This window comes from Moschus berezovskii, chromosome 19 (genome assembly GCF_049115385.1).
Source record: "Moschus berezovskii isolate FMDL1 chromosome 19, NW_MosBer_1.0, whole genome shotgun sequence".
NCBI lineage: Eukaryota > Metazoa > Chordata > Mammalia > Artiodactyla > Moschidae > Moschus > Moschus berezovskii.
Window position 1 is genome coordinate 36,042,291 of NC_142478.1, and position 26,048 is coordinate 36,068,338.

The window sequence follows — 26,048 nt, forward strand, 5'->3', positions numbered from 1 at the left end:
TAAAATTCACACAAGCATATAACCTAACTAGTTATAAGTATTTTATATACCATCAGTGCAAATTACTATTGTCAGCAACTCTGAGATCTTTATAAAAATAAGAATAATTTTACAAAAACACAATATATTGAAACATGAGTTAAAAGAAAATTAGCAGTAAGATATGCATGTAAATGGGGCTTCTCAAGTAGTTCAGGGGTAAAGAATCCACCTGCAATGCAGGAGACTCGGGTTTGATCCCTGGGTCGGGAAGATCTCCTGGAGGAGGAAATGGCAACCTACTCCAGTTTTCTTGCCTGGAGAATCCCATTGTCGGAGAAGCCTGATGGACTACCATCCATGGAGTCACAAAGAGTTGGACATGACTGAGCAACTGAGCATGAATATTCACACATACATGTAAATGTATCAATGACAGAATGAAGTTATTATTTTAAATCAGTGTTTTGTGGTCCAACAATCTTTCAGCATTTAAGTAAGTTTATAAAAGTGCAAGTACACTTTAGTAATTTGCCTCAACTCTTCAGGGTTGTCAAAACTGGCTCAATATGCATTACTATAAAGTGTTTTGAGTCCTTTTTAAAAAGTCTTAAAAATTCTAACAATTTAGTGTTGACATGCAAGATAGAAGTCTTGGAGGAAAACAATATAAGATCAATAAAAAGAATTTGACAAGGTTGTCTCTAACTGAAAAAATGAGGCCAGGATCAAACAAAATCATTCTACAGTTCTGTTAACATAGCTAACCAATAGATATAAGTGATTTTTATTTGATTAATTTGGATAAGATTTAGGCAGTCTTCACAAAAGAATTTAAAGTATTTCTGTTGCTCTCTTCTAAGCTGGTTTTGGTGCACCTAATATTAATTTTACACGCATTATCAAAATCATAGCTAGATTTTATATTTTATGAGAAAAACCCATAGGAAGGAATAGATAATAAAGAAATGAGCTCTTGAAATAGAGCAGGAACCTGTGGTCCTTGCACCCCAAGTCCTCAGCCTGCCCTTTGTCCGTGAAAAAACCTTAGCCAAGGAGTAAGTTTAATCAGAGAAATGAAAAATGCTAAAACAAAGGAAAAATGGTCCAACAAGACTGAATAATAATAGTTTAGCCATTAAACATAGTCAAGGACTTTAGCTCCCCTTCAAGGGCAATTGATAATATTCTGTGCCATGACCTTTCAGCTGTCTTATAGACACTGAAACTCCCACCAGGTGGAAGATGATAACTACATGATGATGACCAGACTAGTCATGACATGAGCTGCCACAATTGCAGGAACTGGCCTCAAAGAAATGGGAACAAACTAACCCTGGAACTAAAGACTAACTGTACTTAAAACAATCAAGATGAGGCTGATGAGACCACCACATGACAAATTTCAAGATGACTATCAGAGCGGACTACTATTTCTGCTTGTAGCGCCTCCCTGCATTGTTTTGCCCACTGATTGTCAGTGGGGAGAGTCGCATCTGGAGGAGAAGCCCCTGGTTGCCACCCTCCAAAATAAAACAAACGTTCCTTTCCACCAACCTTGCCTCTTTATTGGCTTCTGAGTCAGGACCTTCCAGACCCCACTTTCGGTAACAGTCTTGGAGCCCTATGTGGGGCAGTTGTGTTCTCGCAACATCTGGCTCCCCAGGATTTCCCCCAGGAGAGCCACAGCCATGACACTGCACCAGAACAGCTATGAAGAGCCCACAGATATTGGCTAGCTGGCGGTGAGAGGGAGGCTTTGGGGGACATTCTTAGAAGTTGCTGAAATTATTTGTTCCTGGGATCCTCCCCATTTCCCCTCTGCTTACCGCTGGCTGCCAACTTAATGCTTTTCCTTGGTGGAAGGGAAACCCGCATCAGGAGGAGGTGATGAGTTTCAAGACTGAGTAAGTCCAGTGGTGTGTGCCGGGCAAACTTCTCTTTTGAGCATCAAGTGCTATTTGGGCATTTTGCCCATGGTTCTGACGTGTCTGCTTTGGGGGACCATTTGTATTGGAGAAGTATTTATTTGGGACTCTGTTGGTCAGCGGTGATCCTCTCAGAGGACATGTGACAGTTCTGTCTTCTGGTATGTGAGTGTGCATTCCAAGTGTGACTGGTACTCTTGTTGCCTTTTGTAAAATGGGAAATTCAGGTTCAACTCATTAGAAAACTTTAAGCAATGAAACTGTGACTAAAGACAAAGAAAGATAATTTTTTAAAACACTGTATTGCTGACAGTATTCCTCAGACTCCAGAAAAAATTGGTTAAGATGAAACTCTTGAAATTCCAAAACTTTTTTGTTTTTGCAAATGCAGTTAGAGAAAGCTAGCTTGATAAATGCTGTTTTCAAAATTCTAACCCTGAGAGAGGAAAAAAAAAAAATGCCTAGGAGAAAGCTAGAAATTAACTCTTATCATGTCCTTGAAATACAAACACAACTCACTTTGCCTGAGACTTTAGCCTTTGGTTAATTAGAACTTCAAGCCAAGGGGGGATAAAAGGAGTTGGTAGGGAGGGAGAGAAGCCTTTTAAACTCAAATGAGTAAATTCAAATTATTCCGATTGTTATTCATAAGCTGATAAGTTCTATATTGAAATATAAAATTTGAGATCTCTGAATATCATGTGTCTATATGTGATAAATGTGTAATAATTGTACAATTATGTAACCATAATTGTCATAAATGGTTTCAAAAGCTTTCAGATAAAGTCTTTGAAAAAAAAATGTTTCAGGGATATTTGTCTAAAAATAGTTTTTCCAGATTTTTGGTAGCTTTAAATTTTAGAATTTTTCTAAATTGTTTTTTGATGAAAATTAATTGAATGTCTAAATAATTTTTAAGGTAAAATACTTGTACTTTACTGAACAAATTTAAGTTTACCTAATTTTGCCTTCTTATGAGAGAAAAAGCACTAAAGATATTTGGGTTTATTAAATACACATCTCATACCATATTAAAGAGAAATTATGCTCTGAGGAAAATATATGTTTTTAGAGGTTATGGAATGTGTTCTTAAGTTTGCCAATCAGTAAATAATAGCATAGCAGTTCAATTACTTCTTTCTTGGGTTTTTAAGACCTTTAATGTTTAAAAATTGTAATATGTAATTAAAACTACTAAATATGACAAGGAAACCATTTCAGTGTGTAAAGCAAGAAGAATATGTGCTGTCAACAAGAGAAGGTATAAAGAAAGGAGTTTTCAAAAAAATTTTTTTGAGGAAAAATGATGATAATAATTTTGTCCTAGAGCTGTTTGTTTGTAGAGGGGGAAAATTAAGGGACAAATCATGTGGATACAAAAAGTGATTAAAAAAAAAATAGTTTGTGGAAAAAAGGGAACTTTGAAAAAAAGAATTTTCTATGTTGTCAGGAGTGATTAAGATTAGACTGGATTTAATTAATTCCAGTTAGTATTTAAATTTAGTTAAATGAACTTTGTTGTCAGTAGTAAGCTGATACAAGACTGAAATTTGGTTGTCTTACTCCCTGTTAAGAAAACAAATTTTTCCTGACATATTGAACTGCTTTTGATAACAAACTGTAAGTTTCTTTCTCTAGCTATCTTTGAGTATTCCAAAGAGCCCCTAATGCTAATGTGCTGTGCTTAGTCATGTCAGACTATTTGTGACCCCATGGACTATAGCCTGCAAGGCTCCTCTGTCCGTGGAATTTTCCAGGCAGGAATACTGGAGTGGGTTGCCATGCTCTTCTCCAGGGGATCTTCCCAAACCCAGGGATTGAACCTACCTCTCCTGCATTGGCAGACAGATTGTTTACCACTGAGCCACCTGGGAATCCTCTAAAAAGTCCCTAGGCATCTCAGAAGAAATATTAAAGTAACTATGATTATTTGATGTGTTAAATTATATGGGAAACATTTGATAACTTTCAGATCATACTGTTGAATTGGGTAAGAAATTTAAAGAATTCTAATGGAAAACTATCATTTTGCTTAAAATCATATTTTTGACCCCAATGTTCTGGATGGAAAAAAATTGTTCAAGTTATCACAAAGTATACTTACCTATGATGTGTATCACTGCCTCTTGAGAGGGAATTCTTCACTAGGTCAGATGACTGTTGCCTGGACGTAGCTTAACAAATGAATATGCATGTTTCAATTACTGTCCATGCTGAATTATTTTAAAACAAATGATTGGCATTGTAAAAATTTTTTTTTTTCATTGGTAGCTTGGGAGGTAAAATTTCCTAATTTTCCAAGTTGAATTCAATCTCTGTTGCATTTTCCCCCACTTTCCACCATGGAGGGGGGTGCTATGGTATTAAAAACCCACACTGTTACTAGAACTTTAGCTTCCCCAACTGTCTCAGTTTCTTTCAGATAGAACTTCATTATCTTTCATATAGTTTTCTGCCACTGGATCCTTTTTAGTTTCTATCATATAGTCTTCCCATCTTCCAACCTGTTAATTATTAATATTTTCAGAATAATTTGTTCTTCAATGTCAATTCATGTAAATTTTAAAAAGTTTAAAAAAATAAATAAATAAATAAAAAGTTTTCACGCCTTCTCATTGCTTTCTCACAATGAAATCCTAAACAGATTCAGTGCTAATCAAAACCTAACCTTCTCCTCTGTCTTGATTCTCACTATCTGACATTCTCTGCCTCTTTTTCTTCCCCTATATTTTATCTCTACCAAATTGCCTATGTTTCATCACCAATACACCACCAATATATTGTGTTTTAAATGACCACATTTTCACACACCTGCTCTTTTGCCCAGATTCACTTATCTTTTTTCTTCATCCAGTTAATCTTAATCCATCTTTTAAATTCAAATGTCCCTTTCCCCAAAAATTATTTTCCACTGGCCTGGGTCACAAGGGGTCTGATGCCCTGCACATAAACCTCTGAAACATCATTGCTTCTTTAAAATATAAAACTTAACTACTATATTGCTCTTCTGTTTTCCAATTGGCCATGAGCTCTCCAAGGTCATGGACTGATGATATCTGAGAACTTGGAATCCTCAAACCTTAGAACACTGCTTAGCAAAATGTAAGCACAATAACTCCATCTTAATTTGCTTCAGTTAAATGTGTAGGTGTGTAATCTTGGACTTTTTTTCACATTTCCTTTAGCTTAGCTTCTTCATCTATACATAACTACACATACTTAGTGAGTTGTACTAAGTTTTAAAAGAAACTATCCATTTAGTGCTTGGTCAGTATTAAATGCTGAAAAATGTTAGTTCATGTCATGGTTCCACAAAAGTATATATTGGAAACTTGTTGGGTGGTTCCCATTAATACTTCTGTAGGATTTTCTGTTTCTGTGAGTGATGCAAGAGCTGCCTCTAGCACTTATTACAAGGCTCCTTTGGCCATAGTTAATGGGCCCAGGATAACTTCTGATATAAAAGCATCAAGGGTTTCCTTCCCTAGTATTTGAGCCTGAGAACCAAAAAAATTGGTGACTGTTTTGAGATGTAAATGGATACCCAGGCAGAAGCAGAGATGAAAGAAATAGAAGGACCTAGAAGGCATGTAACTTTCTGCTTTCAGATATTTCTTACAATCCAAATGCATTCCTGTTTTCAGGCCCTATGTTTATATTTTATATAAGTTCCTCTTTTGCTTGTCACTAGATTTCTGTTTTACAAACAAAACATTCTAACCAAAACAAATGAGATTAAGTTCTCTTTAGAAGACAGTAGTAATTATGGTTTTGTAACAATACACCTTAATCAGATAATCAATGGCTGATGGCTTGGGCTGATATGCTGTGTTTATATTAAAAATATGAGCTGGCAATATGTGACCCAAAATAATGAGTCATAGTTTTCATGATATTCAACTTTCAACGTCTACAAAAGGGAATTACAGAGGCAAGCAACAAAATATGTATTCCATAAGCAGGTAAAGAACATAATAATCATCCATTTATAACTTTTTATCATTTCACTGATAAGACTCTTCAGAAATTGTAAATATGTCCTTGCTCTCCTGGATGTGGGTATCATGGGCCATTTCTTTAATGAGTATCAACTTTCTCTACCTTCACTCAATGTCATTTCTCATCTATTGATTCTTCCCTCCATCAAGATCAATGCACCAAAAAAATCTATTGACTTTATAACGCAATATAAAATACAAATGCTTTGAAATATTAATGCCCAAAGGATTATTTCAACTGAATAAGATAAAAGGACATGATTCCCTTGCTGCCTTTCAAAAACTATTATTACTGTGAATTTAGAAAGTGTGGAAGTAAGATTAAATAGACTTGGGAGAAAACAATGCTAAACATATTTTAAAATAGCAAATAAAAAATGGATAGCATTTCTTCCAAACAACCAAGATTCATTGTCTTTAAAATCGACTTCTGAAGTGAAACTCTTCAGAACTCCACTGCTCAGAGTAACTTAATGCTGAACTTTGATGTCCTAAGAGGTTTTCTGCATGAACTTTCAATTATGCAGACTGTGCCTCCCTTACATTTTCAGAGCCCTTTCACCTAGATTGAATTGTTTTTCCTTTGCACTTGCATTTCTCTGATTGATTTTTTTTCCCCCTGTCTCATTGGAGTGCTTCATATCATGTTTTCACATCCGCCTGCCTTTCACACACACAACAAAATGATGGTACATAAATGCTGGCTTTGGGGGACTTAATCATTAATTGATGTGTGGAGAGATCTCCTTTCTTCATATCAGCATATATATTTCCTCCTGACTTACAAAAGGAGGATACTGCCTTTTAAACTGAGGGGAGTAGCCTGACCCATCAAAACAGATCATAGATACAGATATAGATACAAAATATACACATGCATGTATATGTTACTACATCGATTTAACCTTTATAATGCCCATGTGCTCCATCACTGAATTGTGTCCAACTCTTTGCAACTCCACCTGTAATCTGCCAGGATCCTCTGTCCATGGGATTTCCCAAGAAAGAATACTTGAGTGAGTTGCCATTTCCTTCTCCATGGGGCCTTCCCAACCCAGGGATCAAACCCACATCTCCTGCTTGGAAGACAGATTCTTTGCAAACATTGAGCCACCAGGGAAGCCCTTAACCTGTATAAATACTTATTATTATGTATTATATAATTATACAAGTAATATATTTATATTAAAGGTGTATAGAATATATCCTTTTTTTGCCAATTTAGGAAATTACAGGGCATCTTCAGGACAGAAAGACCATGATTCTAAATCTTCCCATTACATGTAATATGTGGTCTTTGGTCATAAGATTCTTATACATAATCAATGAGTTAGGGAAAACAGAAGCATAAATACTTCAGTTACTGGACTTTTCTCAAAAAAGTCATTCTTTTTCCCACTTAAAGGCTTTTGCACATGATGCTTTCTCCACCTGAAAATCTCTTCCTCTGGTTTCAGCCGAACCACTGCTTCTCAAGGAGATCCTCACCTGACCTTTATATCTAAATTATGTCTTTCTTTTACCTCCACTCCTAGTACTATAAGTTTCCTTTATGTAAAGTATATTAATATATCTAACCATGGGGGGTATTCAGTGCCTTGCACAGCACTAGCTCATCAGAAATATTCTCTATCTATTGGCTACAATGAATATGTGAATGAATGAAAATATAAAGAAGTGAGAAATGAAGAATGGTGGGAATTCCTGAAGTTCAGCCATGTAGTGGGTTTTCAACTTTTCCTTGAGATCAGGTCATATATATTCTTAGCTTGAGGGCAGAATAGTAGGATAAGTAAGGGCAATCAACTGTGTACACAATTCCCATAGCTACAGTTCTCTCTCTCCACAAAAATGTGTTTCCATTGCTGTGGAAACACTCAATCTTGTCTGATGCTCCTGCCTTGGGATTTTAGCAGTCCCTGCCTTTCCTCATTGTCACTTACCCACCTAAAATCAGTTCCCCTCATTCACTGAAGACTTCAAGAACCAGCATCATCTTCCCTTTTGCATTCTGGCATTTTATCATAACACTGAGAGATTTCCAAGTCCATGTGGGAAATTCATCTAATGAGCTATCATTAAATGTGCAACAGTATTTAATGTATTGACTTTATCTCCATTAATTTTGGCAAGCAACTTCCAGGGCCAAAGTTGAGATCTGGTCATGACCTCGATTAGCTCTACCTAATATGTCTTTACCTCAAATAATACTCTATTAAGATCACACCTTTCCCCTCCTCTTCTCTTACAACTTCTCTCCCACACTGTCCTCTCTTTAACCTCGTGGATAGTCCTTTGAACTCCCCATTTGATCCAAGGTTGCTGCCCCCCTCTTCTGCTTCTTTTCCATCCTAGCCAGCTGGAACCACACATCTATGCAGCTGACACTTGCCTTTTTGTTTCTCTTTGACTGCTGCTGCTGCTGCTAAGTCACTTCAGTCGTGTCAGACTCTGTGTGACCCCATAGACGGAAGCCCACCAGGCTCCCCCGTAAGACCCTTAAATATGTTCCTACTGCAAGGAGATCCAACCAGTCCATTCTAAAGGAGATCAGTCCTGGGTGTTCATTGGAAGGACTGATGCTAAAGCTGAAACTCCAATACTTTGGCCACCTCATGCGACGAGTTGACTCACTGGAAAAGACTCTGATGCTGGGAGGGATTGGAGGCAGGAGGAGAAGGGGACGACAGAGAATGAGATGGCTGGATGGCATCACCGACTCGTTGGACATGAGTTTGAGTGAACTCCGGGAGTTGGTGATGGACAGGGAGGCCTGGCGTGCTGTGATTCATGGGGTCACAAAGAGTCGGATACGACTGAATGACTGAACTGAACTGAACTGATGGCCACTTTTGTCTAGAAGCCAGACACTTGCTTCCCCAGGTGCCAGTGTATAGATAGTGTTGTTTCCAAGCCTGTTTTAATCAAGCACATATCATGCCAATTTGGAAATTAGTGGTGTGTTAATAAAAAGTGATGGGAAAACCTGGCACCACATAGAATCCATTCTGGCACAGGTCGCCTAAACTGCATCGAGTTTCAGTGGAGGCGATGACTAGGGTTGCAGACACAGCACCCGATACCCAGTGTTGACTCTCACTGTGGTGTCATCTGTGTAGATCTGTGTTGTTGTTGCTCAGTCACTCAGTTGTGTCTGACTCTTTTTGACCCCATGGACTGCAGCACGCCAGGCTTCCTTGTCCTTCACCGTCTCCTGGAGTTTGCTTAAACTCATGTCCATTGAGTTGGTGATGCCATCCAACCATCTCATCCTCTGTCATCCCCTTCTCTTCTTGCCTTCAATCTTTCCCAGCATCAGGGCTTTTCTAATGAATCAGCTCTTCACATCAGGTGGCCAAAATATTGGAGCATCAGTTCTTCCACTGACTATTCAGTGTTGATTTACTTTAGGATGGACTGGTTTGATCTCCTTGCAGTCCAAGAGACTCTCAAGAGTCTTCTCCAACACCACAACTCAAAAGCATCAATTCTTCGGCACTCAGCCTTCTTTATGGTCCAACTCTCATATCCATATGTGACTACTGGAAAAACCATACCTTTGACTATCTGGAGATTGTTGGCAAATTAATGTCTCTGCTTTTTAATATGCTGTCTAGGTTTGCCATAGCTTTTCTTCCATGAAGCAAGTGTCTTTTAATTTCACGGCTGCAGTCACCATCTGCAGTGATTTTGGAGCCCAAGGAAATAAAGTCTCTCACTGTTTCCATTGTTCCCCCACCTATTTGCCATGAAGTGATGGGACCGGATGCCATAATCTTCATTTTTTGAATTTTAAGTGTGAAGCCAGCCTTTTCACTCTCCCCTTTCACCTTCATCAAGAGGCTCTTTAGTTCCTCCTCACTTTCTGCCAGGAAAGTGGTGTCATCTGCATATCCGAGGTTATGGATATTTCTCCTGGCAATCTTGATTCCAGCTTGTGCTTGATTTGTGTTAGTTCTTGTTACCTGTGATGTTATCTGTGTTATTTGTGCCCTGGAAAGGCACCTGTACACCTCCCTGGACTGCTGTGCAGGGTGGTTCTGGCTGCTCTTCTGTTTGGCATAGCTACCAAGTCCTGTATTCTCGTCCAACCGTGACAAATTCCACCTCTATTTGAACTAGTCAAAATTGATTTCAGTTAATTATACCCACTATGGAAACATTCATTTGCTGGTGTTTAAGAGTACTGAGTCTAGATTTGGACTCTTTGGTTCGAATCTTAGTTCTACTACTCTTTAGCTATTTAAACTTGGACAAGTGATTTCCCTTCTCTGTGCCTTGGTTCCATTTCATAAGTGAGGGTAAAGGAAGATTCTATGATGAGCACTGGCACACTGTATGTAATATTTTCTTCTATTACAATTAGTAAAAGCATTTGTTTGATCACATAAACTATATTCCCATCAGAAACATTAACAGTATTGTCCCTTCATTTTTATTTATATATAGTCTTTCTTTACTGTGTGTTTCTAATATAGTCACCCAAGAAAACCCAACTGTAAATTTACATTACAAAATACCTTCTCTAGTCCAGTACCTCCCTTAACTTTGATCAGAAAGCCTTATGAATCCCAGGCTCATGAAAGTCTAATGAAGACTTGTCACATAAGTTGAAAACTCATATGAATCTTTATTACTAACTTTCACTGGTCCTTGGTCAAAGCCTTCTTCTTAGTCCCTTAAATGACTATTTCAGAACATCATCTGTCTGCTCATTCTCATATCTTTAAAATGTTTAGGCCATTTGATATTATTTGCTTCATAATCTTGCCACTCAGATTTCTTAAACGTGTGAACTACATACTTTGTCTTCACTTCCTAACTCACCACTGGAACATGTCCTGTAACTTTATGTACTGAGAACATTCTCATTAGTCACCAAAAATCTCCCTATGCCAGATTCCAAGGATAATTTGAGTCTTTATCACACTGTAAAGTCACTGTTCCATGGGACAGCATTGTTCACGTCATCCTCCTTAAAATTCTATATTCCTTGAGTTTCTATATCACACACTTTACTGGTTGTTTTCACATCTTTTCGTCTCTGTGGACGCCTCTTCCATGGTTCATGCTTGCATTTTTTGATGTTTCTTGTGATTTACCAGAAAGCACAAACTCCTTGGTCACTTTCCTAGTTTCAACTACTGATCCATTGATGTTCCCCTCAAGCTTTTCTTTGCCTGAGCTTCCACATATATTCTAGATGTAGTACAGATGTACTTGCTGGAAAGTTTTTGCATGTATGGTTATTCTGGGTACCTGGAATAGGTTGAGGTTTTATACTAAGATACAGAGAGTTGAGAGTCTAAAGGTTACATGCACAAAAACTGAAGAAATTATGTGAATATGTTGAGTAGAAGAGGGTCAGAAAGTTGAGAAATCTGAAAGGAGAAATGTCTGGTATTAGATAATGTAACTTCCTATAAATGACTCTCCTGCTTTAATGCCTTACATGAAATGTACTTTTGATGGTCAGGATTTGTGAGTGTAAGAAAAATGATAGTGAGGATTGATAAAAGAAATGTCTTCTGAAGCCAGAAGGATATTGTTTAATGGTATTGAATATAAAAGATTGAATTATGCTATTTCTGTCCAGTGAAGGATCTGATTTTTAACTCAGACCCCATCAGGAATTACTTCCTCTACTATACAAAATATAATATAATAAACTTCCCTATCACTACAGTGTGACACAGAATGTAAAAGGCACCAAATACACCAGCACATCAGAAGTTGAGAGAAACATCATCTCATGGTACCTGAAATTAAAGGTAGGCATTTTTCACAGCATATTGGAGAGATGCAGTTTTTTGAACAATTCAATTGTTACTCCTTTTCTTTAAAATCTAATAGCAAAGTGCAATAGCACAGCCTGAGCAATCTTTCCTGTTACAAGAAAGTGACAACCAGGGCGGACCAAACTGAAATGGGAATATTATGTGTCATCAGAAAAGAAGCAGCAGAACTTGTACGAAGAGAAAAGAGGAGGAATTTTGACTTCAATAGACAGAGTAATTACATCAGCCTCTGATTATAAGCTTTACTGGATGCTCAGTTAAGAAAAAAAATACTGTGTATAGCTTATATATTTTTCAGTTGTTGTGACTAAGATTGTATAGAGTACATATTTTCCATTTCATGATTTGAGCCTAGTCTTAAAGACCTTTTAGACTATTTTATTGTTTTCATAAAAAATGAGCTAAATAATCACTTCATGGAAGGATTGAGATACGAACTGTGTAAGACATTTTCTTGATAATGCAATAAGGTTTCACGTACACAGAGCAGGCAAAGTCAGGCCAGATAAACAGGAAAATCCACAGACTGCTGTGGTAATAAGTTGACTTTTATCTGGAAGTTTTATATGCTTGAGGACACCTATAAGAATATTCATTGAATTCAATACTGCCTCCCATAATGCTGTCTTATCATAACCTACATCAATTTAACATGTTATGAGTATATTTATACTGAAATTGAAAGTAATGATTCATAGATACACAATCTATATGTGAGATTTCTTTTTGTATTAATAAAAATGTATTGAAAGCCTACTAATTGTGTAACCTGTTTTTGGTGATGTGGAAAAAAAAAGTGTTAGTTGCTCAGTCATGTCCAACTTGGACTGTAGTCCACCAGGCTTCTCTGTCCATGGAATTTTCCAGGCAAGAATATGGAGTGAGTAGTCATTCCCTTCTCCAGGGGCTCTTCCTGACCTAAGGATCAAATCCTGGTCTCTTGCACTGCAGGCAGATTCTTTAGCATCTGAGTCACCATGGAAGAGATTAAGCTTTTACTTTCTTGAATTTTTTTCTTCTAGTTGAGAGGAGAGTAAATTAATATATCGTCAAACTCAAAATCAATATACGTTGTGAAGCCAATAGTAAAAAAAAAAAGTAAGAACAGTAGTCAGGGAAGTCTTTTCTGAGTAGGTGAGATTTTAGCCAAGTTTTAAATGAAGTGAAAGAGTGAGATATGAGAAGGCTGAGGAGAAAGTTCTAGAAAGGAGAATGCCTACAAATGCCCTTTGGTAAGAAAACACTGAATTCAAGGTCAAGGACAATCAGAAGGATATGTTGGAAGAATGGTGGGAATGGTCACGTCAAGAGTATATGTAAGCCCTTTGACTTGAACTATTGAATAAATTAAGGTCTTATTACAGAGCCCCAGAAAACTTGGAGAGAACAAAGCTGTAGGTTAAATTAGTGAAAATTCAGATACCATTTTGCAACATTCAAGAAATCATGAGGATGAGATTTAATATGGAGAATTAGAAGGTAACAAAACCTCTGGAAGAGCTCCGGGAATCAGAGAAAGCTGCTAGCAACTTCAAGGTATCAGAGAGGGAAGAAATCACAGGAAATGGCTACCAATGATTTCAATTTCCTGGAGCACCAAAGTGAGTGATTCAGAGGAAGTTATTCATACACTACCTCCAAGAAAATCTCTCTTCTGTTGCCTACTGAAACCTGTGATCTTTATTTCTTGTCTGAACAGCATTGACTTTGGATCAAGTGCCACATATCACGGTGAAAGCATTCTGTGGGTTGCTTCAGGAAAGGAGCCACATGTGGTACAATAGCTTATATTGGGGTCATCAATTAATTGTATTTATGATGCTCTCCATCCTTCTTTTCATCATATTTAAACACACCAAATAGATGACTTAAAAAAAGACCTACCATGAATCAACGTTCATTCATCTTTTAAGTCTTTCATGGTAGCACTAAATTCTGTCATTCCTTCAGACAGGTCATACTGGTTTCTGTTTTTCATTTTCAGTTCAGTTCAGTTCAGTCGCTCAGTCGTGTCCGAGTTTTTCATTTTACTAAAACATAAATTAGTGGTAGAGGGGAGACCAGTTCCAGAACTTACACTTGATTCTTTCTAATATGATAGATGTTGAATCAAGGTACAACGGGCCAAAGGAAAAATTCTGTGAATTTCCAAATAAGGAGAAAAAGTTGTGGAAAAACCCACAGACACATTGAGCTCACTTTAACATACACTTCTTCCAAAACTTCTTCCAGACTGCCACAATCCCTTCTCTGATTCATGGTCCAGAGGGTGATTTTTTGATCTTTAAAGATTATTTTTACTCCAGAGTTTATTAATTCTTCAAAATCCTGGAAATTTTCTTCTTTTCAGACCACAGACATCCTCTAAAATGGACACAGGAACATTTTAGGAGAAGTAGAAGGAAGATTGGGAGAAGGCAATGGCGAGCCACTCCAGTACTCTTGCCTAGAAAATCCCATGGATGGAGGAGCCTCGTTGGCTGCAGTCCGTGGGGTCGCTAGGGGTCGGACACGACTGAGCGACTTCACTTTCTCTTTTCACTTTCACACATTGGAGAAGGAAATGGCAACCCACTCCAGTGTTCTTGCCTGGAGAATCCCGGGGACGGGGGACCCTGGTGGGCTTCTGTCTATGGGGTCACACAGAGTCGGACACGACTGAAGTGACGCAGCAGCAGCAGCAGAAGGAAGATTTAGAGTACCTCTGCTTGGCAGTGTCTCTGGTCCTTCTTTAGACATATCCATCATTCTCTTCTTTCAAGGAATATAGGACTGTAATTTGTCTCAAGTTTAGAATTAGCTGAAAACTTATGATTTTCCATTATACTAACTCAATCAGGTATATCCACCAACCAAGAGATTATTCTTCTATTATCTGAATTAAGGAAGAACTTAATTGCATGCCTATCTATTTCAGTTTCATGAACCTCATGATAGATTAGCCATGGCCAAATATTGCAGCTTGCCAAACTTACTGATTTTACCTCAAGCCCTGCTTTTCATGACAGCTATCATGTTTATTGTGTCATTTGTAATTAACCTATGGCACTCGGCCTCTGCCACTCTAAAATCTTACCTTTAACATAAATATCAGCAGGACTGTATCCATGCTCACATTTCTCACCTTCATTCCTGCTTTCTGAGAACAATCTCAGAGGTTTTAAAGGATGTTCTATCACCAATGTTCTTTTATTTTAAAGTTTTTATTTAGGTATAGTTTCTTTACAATGTTATGTTAATTTTTTCTGTATAGCAAAGTGAATCACATATATATATATATATATATATATATATATATCTCTGATCCCTCTTTTTTGGATTTCCTTCCCATTTAGGTCACCACAGAGCACTGCGTAGAGTCCCTGTGCTATGTAAGTAGGTTCTCATCAGTTATCTGTTCTATACACCGTACTGTGTATATGTTAATCCCAATCTGCCAGTTCATCCCACCCCCTCCTTCCCTGTTTGTGTGCCGACATTTGTTCTCTACATCTGTGTTTCTATTTCTGCTTTGCAAATAGGTTCATCTGTGTCATTTTTGTAGATTATATATATATGCATTGATACGTGATACTTGTTTTTCTCTTTCTGTCTTACTTTACTGTTTGACAATCTCTAGGTCAACCCACATAATGCTATAGTACCGTTTATTGGACCCTCCCCGGGAAATAATTGGGTAAGCAATTCACCATCATTAATCCATATTTACACACCTATCTCTCTAGTCTTTGGATTCCTTGCTCTAGGTAATGCAAAAGGATTTCTGGCATCTTACCTTCCTTTAATGTAGGTGATTATGGTGTCCAGATTTTGAGCTATTACTGTCACTCCTAGATGCTTGAAATAATATGGCATTATGACTGTATGGTGAGGTGTTTCTATGTTGCTAAGCATGACTTGATCTAATGTTACATTCCTTCTTCCTTGATCTTAAACCTTTAGAATCCATTCATATTTATGTTTCCTAGATTTCTGCTGAATAGACATTTATAAAATTCCGCAATTTTTTTTCATGTATAAGCTACCTTGACCTAGGGAGCTGATATCAGTAGAGCTTCACTCTACTGATTTTTAAGTCTGGAAATAAAAAGAGATCATCTATGTGGGACCTAAAAAGAAACAATAATACTAGAAATTATGACCTCCTGATGAATTTTAGGCAAGTCTTTCACTTATCTAGGAAAAGTTTTGAAGATGATGAACAGCAGATTTTCAGCAAAGAGTCTCCCAGGTCTGTGAAAACATATAAAGGGATGAATAATGCATCATAAGCATACAGTAAAGAGCTGGCAAGAGTGAAGGAAACTGAGGATTATGGATAACAATACCAATAAAATAATTCAGTGACATTCTGAATATTTACACATAATTTCATTATTTGAAATTTAGTTAAAAAGCAAAATGTCTGTATTCTTAACTCATTTAGAAAGGGAGACTTAAGCACCTTCTTTTTTTTCTAGAGACCTTTGAGAGGGAGGTCTTCCAAAATGTCAGTAGGCTTTGAAATCTAAATTGTCGTATAAAAAACTTACTTTATAATTAGTTATACTATAAAACCTATTGATCTGGTAGCTAAACAAGTAAAATTTTTAAACAAGGCAATATCACTAACTTTTTTAAATTTTCTTTGATTCTCAAAAATAATTACACAAAATTTCGGATTTGTTTTATTTCAAATAAGAAATAAAAGATTATAAAATGATGACTTGACTTCTGTCATCTCAGAAATTTTAAATAGCTCAAATTGAATATTGGTGCTTAAATTTAGACATGAAGTCCAAAGTTGTTTTATTTCATGTTATTCTGCTAAACTCAAGATTATTTTGTTCAGAACATGTTAATTATTTTAAATACAAGAGTACTTAAGTGAAAAGACCTGACAAATTTAAAGTCAGTATTTAATTTGCTTATCCAAGTTTTCTATGTCTCACTTCTCTCTCTCACCTTATCTTAAATCTTATATCTCTTTTTTAATTTACATAGAAAATGTTTAGTTCAGAACAGAATGACAACAAATACACATTAAAAAGCTAACATAAAGCCAGTTTGTAACTTAAAAACTTTAATATGTTTTATGCTTAAGCATCAGTGATTCCTTTATAAAAAAAAAAACTATGAAAAAGTGTCTTAGTTTTAAACCTCATGTCTTTAATAAAACACTTGCATAATTAGAAACATAGCAACAATTCAGTGGAGTTAAAGCTAGACATAATCAGGAACAGAGCAATTAAATTATAATAAAGAATATAGGGCCCATCTATACCCTTTATTATAGTTTAACATAGATGATAGAAGTGCATCAGAAATATTGATGATGGATTTTACATGAGATGGGAAATAATGACTACCCTGTAGTCATTTTCTTATGCATTCACCAAATTTTTAATTACCAAATCCTTCAGCTTTATTTTGTTATGTTTTTCCATTGTCAGCATTCAAAGTTAAGGCACTGTACTGAGACTGGGTTTAAAACAGTCATCACAAAGTAATTCAGAACACTTCCAAGTAAATATTTGCAGCAGATTTTTTAGCAGAACTCATAGAAAGTTAGTCACATTACTTGAATTGTATGGTCTAAGCCATGGAAAGAGAAATAAAAACAATCCTCCAGAATGTGTTAAAAATTAGACAGCATCAAATTGTTTAAACAATCCAGAGTATTTAAAGAAATAGGAGCAAATCCTGATTGGTAACCTCACAAAAGCAAGAATGAAATATGAGTGCCTTTATGGTCAGACCTGGAGAATTTTTTTTTCTTTTTATGGTTTCATTATATTTGTTTCCATATGTGAATTGCCACAAAACATAAAACCAGAAAATACATGAAGAACCTTTTGAGAGACATAGCATCCTACACATCTAAATCTTGGTGCCTCTTTGTCTTCATGGCTAGTGTATGTATTTTGGTGGTAACAATAATTTGTATTAAGCTTACTTCTTCTTTTTAAGTCCCCTCAGAGTCCACAATGCCACTCATGCAGTAAATACTGTAGAGCATTGTAATTCTGTCCAGTTCTAGAGACAACAATCACTTGGCATGATTAGAGGTGAATGAGTTTCAATTATGAAGTTGCTCTGCGTCTTCTTAAATAACCTTTCCTTCTCAAAACAAAGGAAATGATGAAAGTATTTTGAAAAAAAAAAAAAAAAAGTAGGGCCAGAGAAAGAAATAAGACCATATAGTAAAAGACATATTGTTATTGTGATGATTTTAAACTGTTTATCAAAAACCTAGATCTAGTATTAAGCAGAAATATCTGTATTTACACATATAATATGGGCTATCAATATAATATGCAATATCAATATAATTTTCACATTTGTTATATCAATACAATAAACTCCAAGGCTATCAGGTGAGGAGATAATTCAGAGGAATGATGCTAAATGCAAAAAGAGATTATTTCTAAACCAGGGTACCTCATTTGAGGATTCATGGCAACCTCTAGACCCAATTCTTTTTACCTCAAGTCAGAAAAGATGAGGAAATTTGACCACTGCTCAATATTTCAGTAGAAACATTTTTTTTGAAAAGTAATACATTGTAGATTGTACTCTACAGGTTTTTCCACTAACAAGTGCCAAATTAATTGTAAAAAGGTCCATTTTTTTTGAGGATTAGCTTTTATTTTCAATTTTCCTGATACTGCATTTTGACATAATAGTGAAAATAAACTTACTTGCCATAATGATTTGGTACTAAAGAGCACTTTACACTGAATTAGTAGCAATTTCCTAGTAATTTTGTAAGATGATCCATATTTTAAAATGGCAATCTATAGTTCATGGGCTCCCTTGGTGGCTCAGTTGGTAAAGAATCTTCCTGCAATGCAGGAGACCCAGGTTCATTCCCTTGGTTGGAAAGGTCCCCTGGAGAAGGGAATGGCAACCCACTCCAGTATTCTTGCCTGGAGAATTCCATGGAGAGAGGAGCCTGGTGGACTAAGATGATCCATATTTTAGAATGGCAACCTATAGTTTATAAGATATATGTATAAGCTGGAATTCTGTGCTGTGGTTATAAGTATTTCCATATGTAGCTCCCTCAACTAGCTAACCAGTTGTAGAACCACCTCAGGCAACCCTATTAGCCCCTTTGTTTGTGCTCAGTTGCTCAGTTCTATCCTACTCTTTGTGACCCCATGGACTGTAGCCCACAAGGCTCCTCTGCCCATGGAATTTTCCAGGCAAGAAACTGGAATGGATTGCCACTTCCACCTCCAGGGGATCTTCCCAACCCAGAAATCGAACCCAAATCTCCTGTGGTTCCTGCATTGGCAGATGGATTCTTTACCACCGAGCCACGTAGGAAGCCTCAGCTGGCTAAGATAGTGCTTAAAAGTGCATGTGTCTCAGGCTTCCTTGGTGGCTCAGTGGTGGAGAATCTGCCTGCCAATGCAGAAGGCATGGCTTCAGTCCCTGATTCGGGAAGATCCCACATGCCACAGAGCAACTAAGCTCGTGTGCCATAGATATTGAGCCTGTGCTCTAGAGCCCAGGAGCTGCAGCTACTGAAGCCCAGTCATCCTGGAGCCTGTGCTCCCCAACAAGAGAAGCCACTGCAATGAGAAGCCTGCCCCTGCAATTAGAGGGTAGCTCCTGCTCCCCACAGCTAGAGAGAAGCCCATGCAGCAGCAAAGGCTCAGCACAACCATAAATAAATAAAAAAATTTTAAAGAAACTAAAAATGAAATGTGATATCCAGGACTGGATCAAGGAACAGAAAACAAATATTAGTGGAAAAAAATAGTAAATATGTCCCTTCTAATCAGATATGCTCTGACATATTAGTCATCCCTTCAGATTTGCATAGATTTCCTATGGAAATAATACCATTGAAAATAAATTTCTCAATTTCCTATGAGCAGCTTCAGTGTTAAAATACTTACGCCCCTCCCTCCCAGTAAACAGACACAGGAAAAGTCAGAGTGATGGACTCAAATTTTCTGGGACTTGGGAGCCAGATATGAGTTTCAATCTTGACTCAGCCATTATGTTAAGCTGTTATATTATTAAAATCTATACCCCCAGTTTTCTGTAAAATGATGACATGTATAGAAATGTCTACCAAAAGGGGCTATGGTAATGGTTGACAACAATATATGTTCTTAACACACATAGTTTCTGCCTAGCCAGCACCCATTAAATGGTAAAAATATTATTTTAAAATGTCTTCCAAAGACAAGGAAAAAAATTGAAGATTGCCATGTGTCTATTTATTTAATGTTGAAAAACATGGCAGTTTAGTATAGTTTCTTCAGGGTCAGTTTCTTCTATTTTCCTATTCTGGCTTTGCCTTCTCTTCATGCACTATAATTCATTCAAACTTTATTTTTTTCTTGGCTCCAATCCCATGCAAGGCCTTGCACTAATAGAAGTGCTTATAGAGGCTTGGGGTATCAGTTCCACAATTTGGAAATCACAGACAAATAGTACAGCAGTGAGCGGCCCCTGGTAACCCACCATCCTGCAGAGAAGCACGCTTGGCAGGACCCAAAGGGGTTCCCTTGGGCACGCTATAGTAGAGGGATTTCAGCCTCCTGTGAATTTCCCTTTGTGCACAGCCAAGAATGGATTTGTGAGGGAGATGGTAAATGTTGCAGGGACAAGGACCAAGAAAACTGAATTTTGGTGCCACCACTCTAGGAGAATATTGGGAAATAAAAGCCAGCTGCCCAGCTCCTGGACTCGAGACTCATGAGCTATTGAGTTTGTCAGGAGTGCTTAGAAAACCCATAGAGATCTTCCAGGGTGATCCATGAGACAGAGCTGGATCACCACAATAGAGTAGCTGGAAATAGTGTCCTTTTGAGGTCTCTGTCTTAGTTTCCTACCACTAGTCTTTTAGTTTAGTAAGAAGAAACTGAACCGCCTTTGAATCTAAGAATGTCCTCTAAAACATACATCTTCCGACAACCTTGGAGGGATGAAAATTACAATAACTCCTAGGCAGAAGCCAGTGGTATAAAATTAGAAACAAGTGCCATTGCATGATATTAAGGTGAAATTCCCTATGTGATTCACATATTATAGCAAATAAGATCAGACTGTTGGAATCATGGCGAGTCAGCCTTATTAAATAAAAGCTACTCTATTTTCTTGGTAAAGAGCTGTCACAACACAAAAGCTGCACGACCTTATGTTAGGCTTGGCCTTGGTAAGGACTGTGTAGATAACATTTAAATGTCATAGGTGCCATTGAGATTATGTATGAGAAATAAATTTTTGGAGTGCTTTGTGAACTCTAAAGGGCTATAAAATATTCATCATCTTAATAGTACTTCTGCAGATTTTGAAAGAGACATAAACCCCAGTGTTTGAGTTAATGTTTTCAAGGCCTTGAAAGAGACAAATGCAAATAAAAACAAATAAAAATAATTGTGGGAAAATTAATTTGTTTCTGCCATGTTTGCTTTAAGATTTTCTAACAACAAAAGTAATAAATACTATTTTGTTGCTTTATTAGATTGTTTCTATAATATTGAGTGATAAGCACATAAGTTGTTAAGAACAAAACTCTCACAACCAAATATTAACAAAGGCTTTATCTGGTTGGAAGAGTTACAGGAATTTTATTTGCTCCTTTTATATTTTTAATATATATCAGCTTTCAGTTTTATTTGTTACTTTTATGATCACGTCTTTCTAAAATATAATTTTTCCCATAATAATACTTTTATATTCTCAAATATTCAGACATTCAGTCAGTTCAGTCACTCAGTCATGTCTGACTCTTTGCATCCCCATGCACTGCAGCTCGCCAGGCTTGCCTGTCCATCACCAACTCCCGGAGCTTGCTCAAACTCATGTCCATCAAGTCAGTGATGCCATCCAACCATCTTATCCCCCACCGTCCCCTTCTCCTCCTGCCTTTAATCTTTCCCAGCATCAGGGTCTTCTCCAATGTGTTCCTGATGTCTTCGCATCAAGTGGCCAAAGTATTGGAGTTTCAGCTTCAGCATCAGACATTCCAATGAATATTCAGGACTGATTTCCTTTAGGATGGACTGGTTGGATCTCCTTGCAGTCCAAGAGACTCTCAAAAGTTTTCTCCAACACCACAGTTCAAAAGCATCAATTCTTCGGCATTCAGCTTTCTTTATTAACCAACTCTCACATTCATACATGACTACTGGAGAAATGATAGCTTTGACTAGATGGGCCTTTGTTGGCAAAGTAATGTCTCTGCTTTTTTAATGTGCTGTCTAGGTTGGTCATAAATTTTCTTCCAAGGAGCAAGCTTCTTTTAATTTCATGGCTGCAGTCACCATGTGCAGTGATTTTGGAGCCCCCCCAAAATAAAGTCTCTCACTGTTTCCACTGTTTCCCATCTATTTGCCATGAAGTGATGGAACCAGATGCCATGATCTTAGTTTTTTGAATGTTGAGTATTAAGCCATTCAATGTTGTAATTTTAGATCTTAGAGTCTGTCTTAGACAAAACAGCCCCTATTATCGTCTCCATTTCATCCAATTTAAATTGAACATTTAGTAATACTTAATTATATTTATTGATGCAAAAAATTGTACTGTTATGAAGTTCACACAAATAAAATGTCAAAATGTTTACAAAAGACTTCAGTATTACTGCAACTTTTGGTAATGGCATGTCATGATACTTGTGTGTTTACTCATATTCTTTAATTATTTTGTTTTTGCCTTTTCAAAGCTCTACAGAGCTGAAAAGCAATGGAACACAGGTCATAGGAAATGAGACACCAACTTTAGAATTTTAAAAGCCTTAACTCATAATTTATCCATTTAATCCTCTGGCCTTCACTGGATGGCTCAATGACTTTGTTCTCCTAAGTCTGAAATGATAGCCTCTTTGTAAGCTTAGAACTTCCTGTCATTCATATTTTTTCTAAGATGCCTTTATATAATAGTATCATTTCTTCTAATGGAAACCTGCAACTATATTGCTAGGCAACATTGTAATAGAGAATTAACTGCTATCACTTGATCCCATTTCAGTGTTCCCAGATGAAAGCTTTCAATCAATGATGCTCTGATTCAAACTAATTTCATCCAAGTGGCTATTAGGACACTAGATGGTAAGATCACCAAAAGCAGTTTCACTCAAAATAAGGACTGAGCTTATAACAAAGTCAATCAGAATATTCTGATAAGGAAGCTCTGGTCATCCTACTTAAATTTGCTTTAATTAGAAATTCTCTAGTTGCAAAACATAGTTGAGAAAAGCATGGAAATTAGAAAAGCAATTCTATCTTCAATTCATATTTTCCCCCCATTTTAATTAGCAGTGAGTGTCCGGAAGCAATAAAATTCAGTAATTTAGTGGGGTGGTAGTTGTCAGTAATATATAGGCCATTTGAGTGTGGCATGCTCCCCTTCTGTGGCACAGGCTGAAAAGGCCCCACTCTTCCCCCTCAATGGTAGCCACATCCTAATTTCTGGAACCTGTGATTGTTACCCTGTATAAGAAAGGGGTGTTACTGGTGTGATTAAGGGTCTTGCGTGAGTAGCCTGAATTATCCATGTGAGCCCAACATAATCACAAGAGTCCTTATGAGAGGGAGGCAAGGTGGTCAAAGGTTGAAGGGGAAGGTGAAGTGATAACAGAAGCTGGAAGAGAAGAGGGGATGTGATGCTGGTGATATGATGTTAAGTGGCAGGCCATTTCTAGGAGCTGGAAAAGGTAAGGAAATGGATTCTCCTCTAGAGCCTTCAGTAGGACACCCTGCCCACACCACAACTTTAGCCCCATGAGACACATTTCAGGAACTGTAAGAGAATAAATTTGAGTTTCTTTGTGGCACATGGTTTGTGGTAATTTGTTACAGCATCAGTATAAAACAGGTATTATTTCCTTGGTACCAACCTACTTCTGAACCCTAGAAACGGGTTTGGGGGCCATGTGTTCACACCACCTTCCTCACCAGTGGGCCTCCCACCTCCAAGGCAAGGACTTTTCTTCTTCCATATTTATAATAAACCCAGGTCAGTTGGGGAGGGGGGTGGCGGGCAGAAGATAGTGAATCAATCATAGATTCTCTATATTCATATTGTAATTATTAGGTAAATAAGCATTAAGACTATTGCACATAAGGTTTTAAACAAAGTCACAATTTCATTGAATTTAAACATACAAAAATGTTAGAAATTATCTCAGTTTATTCCTCAGTAATAATCCCTTCCATTGGTGTAGCACAAAATTTCAAAGTCTTTAGATGTGTAAGGTCTCATTTGTTCCTCACAATAACTTTATTAGTAGGCTACAAAGGCACCTGTATCCCACTTATCAAACAAAGTCGTTATGAAGTAAAATGTCTGTTAACCACCTAATACTACAAGTTCAGTTCAGTTCAGTCGCTCAGTCGTGTCCGAATCTTTTGCAACCCCATGAATCGCAGCACGCCCGGCCTCCCTGTCCATAACCAACTCCCAGAGTACCCCCAAACCCATGTCCATTGTGTCGATGATGCCATCTAGCCATCTCATCCTCTGTTGTCCCCTTCTCCTCCTGCCCCCAATCCCTCTCAGCATTAGGATCTTTTCCAATGAGTCATTTCTTCATGTGAGGTGGCCAAAGTATTGGAGTTTCAGCTTCAACATCAGTCCTTCCGATGAACACCCAGGACTGATCTCCTTTAGAATGGACTGGTTGGACCTCCTTGCAGTCCAAGGGACTCTCAAGAGTCTTCTCCAACACCACAGTTCAAAAGCATCCATTCTTTGGCAATCAGCTTTCTTTATAGTCCAATCTCACATCCATACATGACCACGGGAAAAACCATAGCCTTGACTAGATGGACCTTGTTAGCAAAGTAATGTCTCTGCTTTTTAATATGCTCTCTAGGTTGGTCATAACTTTCCTTCCAAGGAGCAAGCGTCTTTTAATTTCATGGCTGCAATCACCATTTGTAGTGACTTTGGAGCCCAGAAAAATAAAGTTAGCCACTGTTTCCACTGTTTCCCCATCTATTTGCCATGAAGTGATGGGACCAGATGCCATGATCTTAGTTTTCTGAGTGTTGAGCTTTAAGCCAACTTTTTCACTCTCCTCTTTCACTTTCATCAAGAGGCTCTTTATTTCTTCTTCCCTTTCTGTCATAAGGGTGGTGTCATCTCCATATCTGAGGTTATTGATATTTCTCCCGGCAATCTTGATTCCAGCTTGTGCTTCCTCCAGCCCAATGTTTCTCATGATGTACTCTGCATATAAGTTAAATAAGCAGGGTGACCATATACAGCCTTGCCGTACTGCTTTTCCTATTTGGAACCAGTCTGTTGTTCCATGTTCAGTTCTAACTGTTTCTTCCTGACCTGCATACAGGTTTCTCAAGAGTCAGGTCAGGTGGTCTGGTATTCCCATCTCTTTCAGAATTTTCCACAGTTTATTGTGATCCAAGAACCCAAATCTACAGCTTCTAATTAAAACTCTACTCCTCATGCATAATCTGATTAAAAATCCACTTCTTTTATCTCACTCTGATAGAGGTCACTTGTATCTTCCTCCTTTCTCACAATTTTTACCACATAGGATGGCTCCATACTGTTATGAAGTGGCTCAGTGGGTAAAATATCCACCTGCAATGCATGAGACACAGGAGACATGGGTTTGATCCCTGGGTCAGGAATATCCCCAGAGAAAAAAATAGCAACTCCAGTATTCTTGTCTGGAAAGTCCCATGGGCAGAGGAGTCTGGCAGGCTACAGCCCAGGAGGTGGAAATGTCTGAGCACACAAGCACAACACAGGCAGCATTTTATCAAAATTAGCCTCTGATGATCACACAGCCTATTATGGTTAACAAAACTGAATTAAGACTGAATGAACCACTACACAAAATGAATCTTGCATTCTGGTCTTGGGTGGTTATCAAAGACAAGCTATCCCTCAGCAAGACTGTTTAATAATGTAAGATGTCACGTTGCAGGTAAACAAAGTATAGCAATGGCACAAGGTTTTCAGGGTGAGGAAATAGAATTTCTCATTCATAAGTCCAGGAAGAGATGGGGTGTCATTTAATGAGTATGCCAAGAAATATTTGTTTTAAAAATGCATACTATATATAAGCTCTAGTCCTTCTCTGAGGCACAAAATTAAAGCATGAGTAGTTTTCGTAACATTGAAGAGTCTATTCACACTCCTGTACATATCCTTTTAATACCCTTCTCTATCAGTATAATATGCTAATTTAAACTATAGGAATTGATTAAATATTCATGGGGAGATGAAATATCATTTTATAAGCAAAAAGAAAGGCCAGGACAGCCAGTCATTGAAGGAAAAGTTCAGGGTCATTTCAGAAAATGGGTAACTCAACCTAATTTATGTGAGAGATGAATGAAAGGGAGCAGCTGAAATTAAGATTGTGAAAT

General features: G+C 37.5%; 1 protein-coding gene across 1 annotated transcript in view; it reads left to right on the top strand.

Annotated features, from left to right (window-relative positions):
• Positions 1 to 26,048, top strand: part of LOC148774855 (uncharacterized) — a 143,486-nt gene that overhangs the window by 10,673 nt on the left and 106,765 nt on the right. The window contains exons 2-3 of the mRNA XM_088827853.1: positions 15,039 to 15,074; positions 15,323 to 15,379. Of these exons, the coding sequence (XP_088683979.1) occupies positions 15,039 to 15,074; positions 15,323 to 15,379 (93 nt within the window). The remainder of the gene's footprint in view (positions 1 to 15,038; positions 15,075 to 15,322; positions 15,380 to 26,048) is intronic.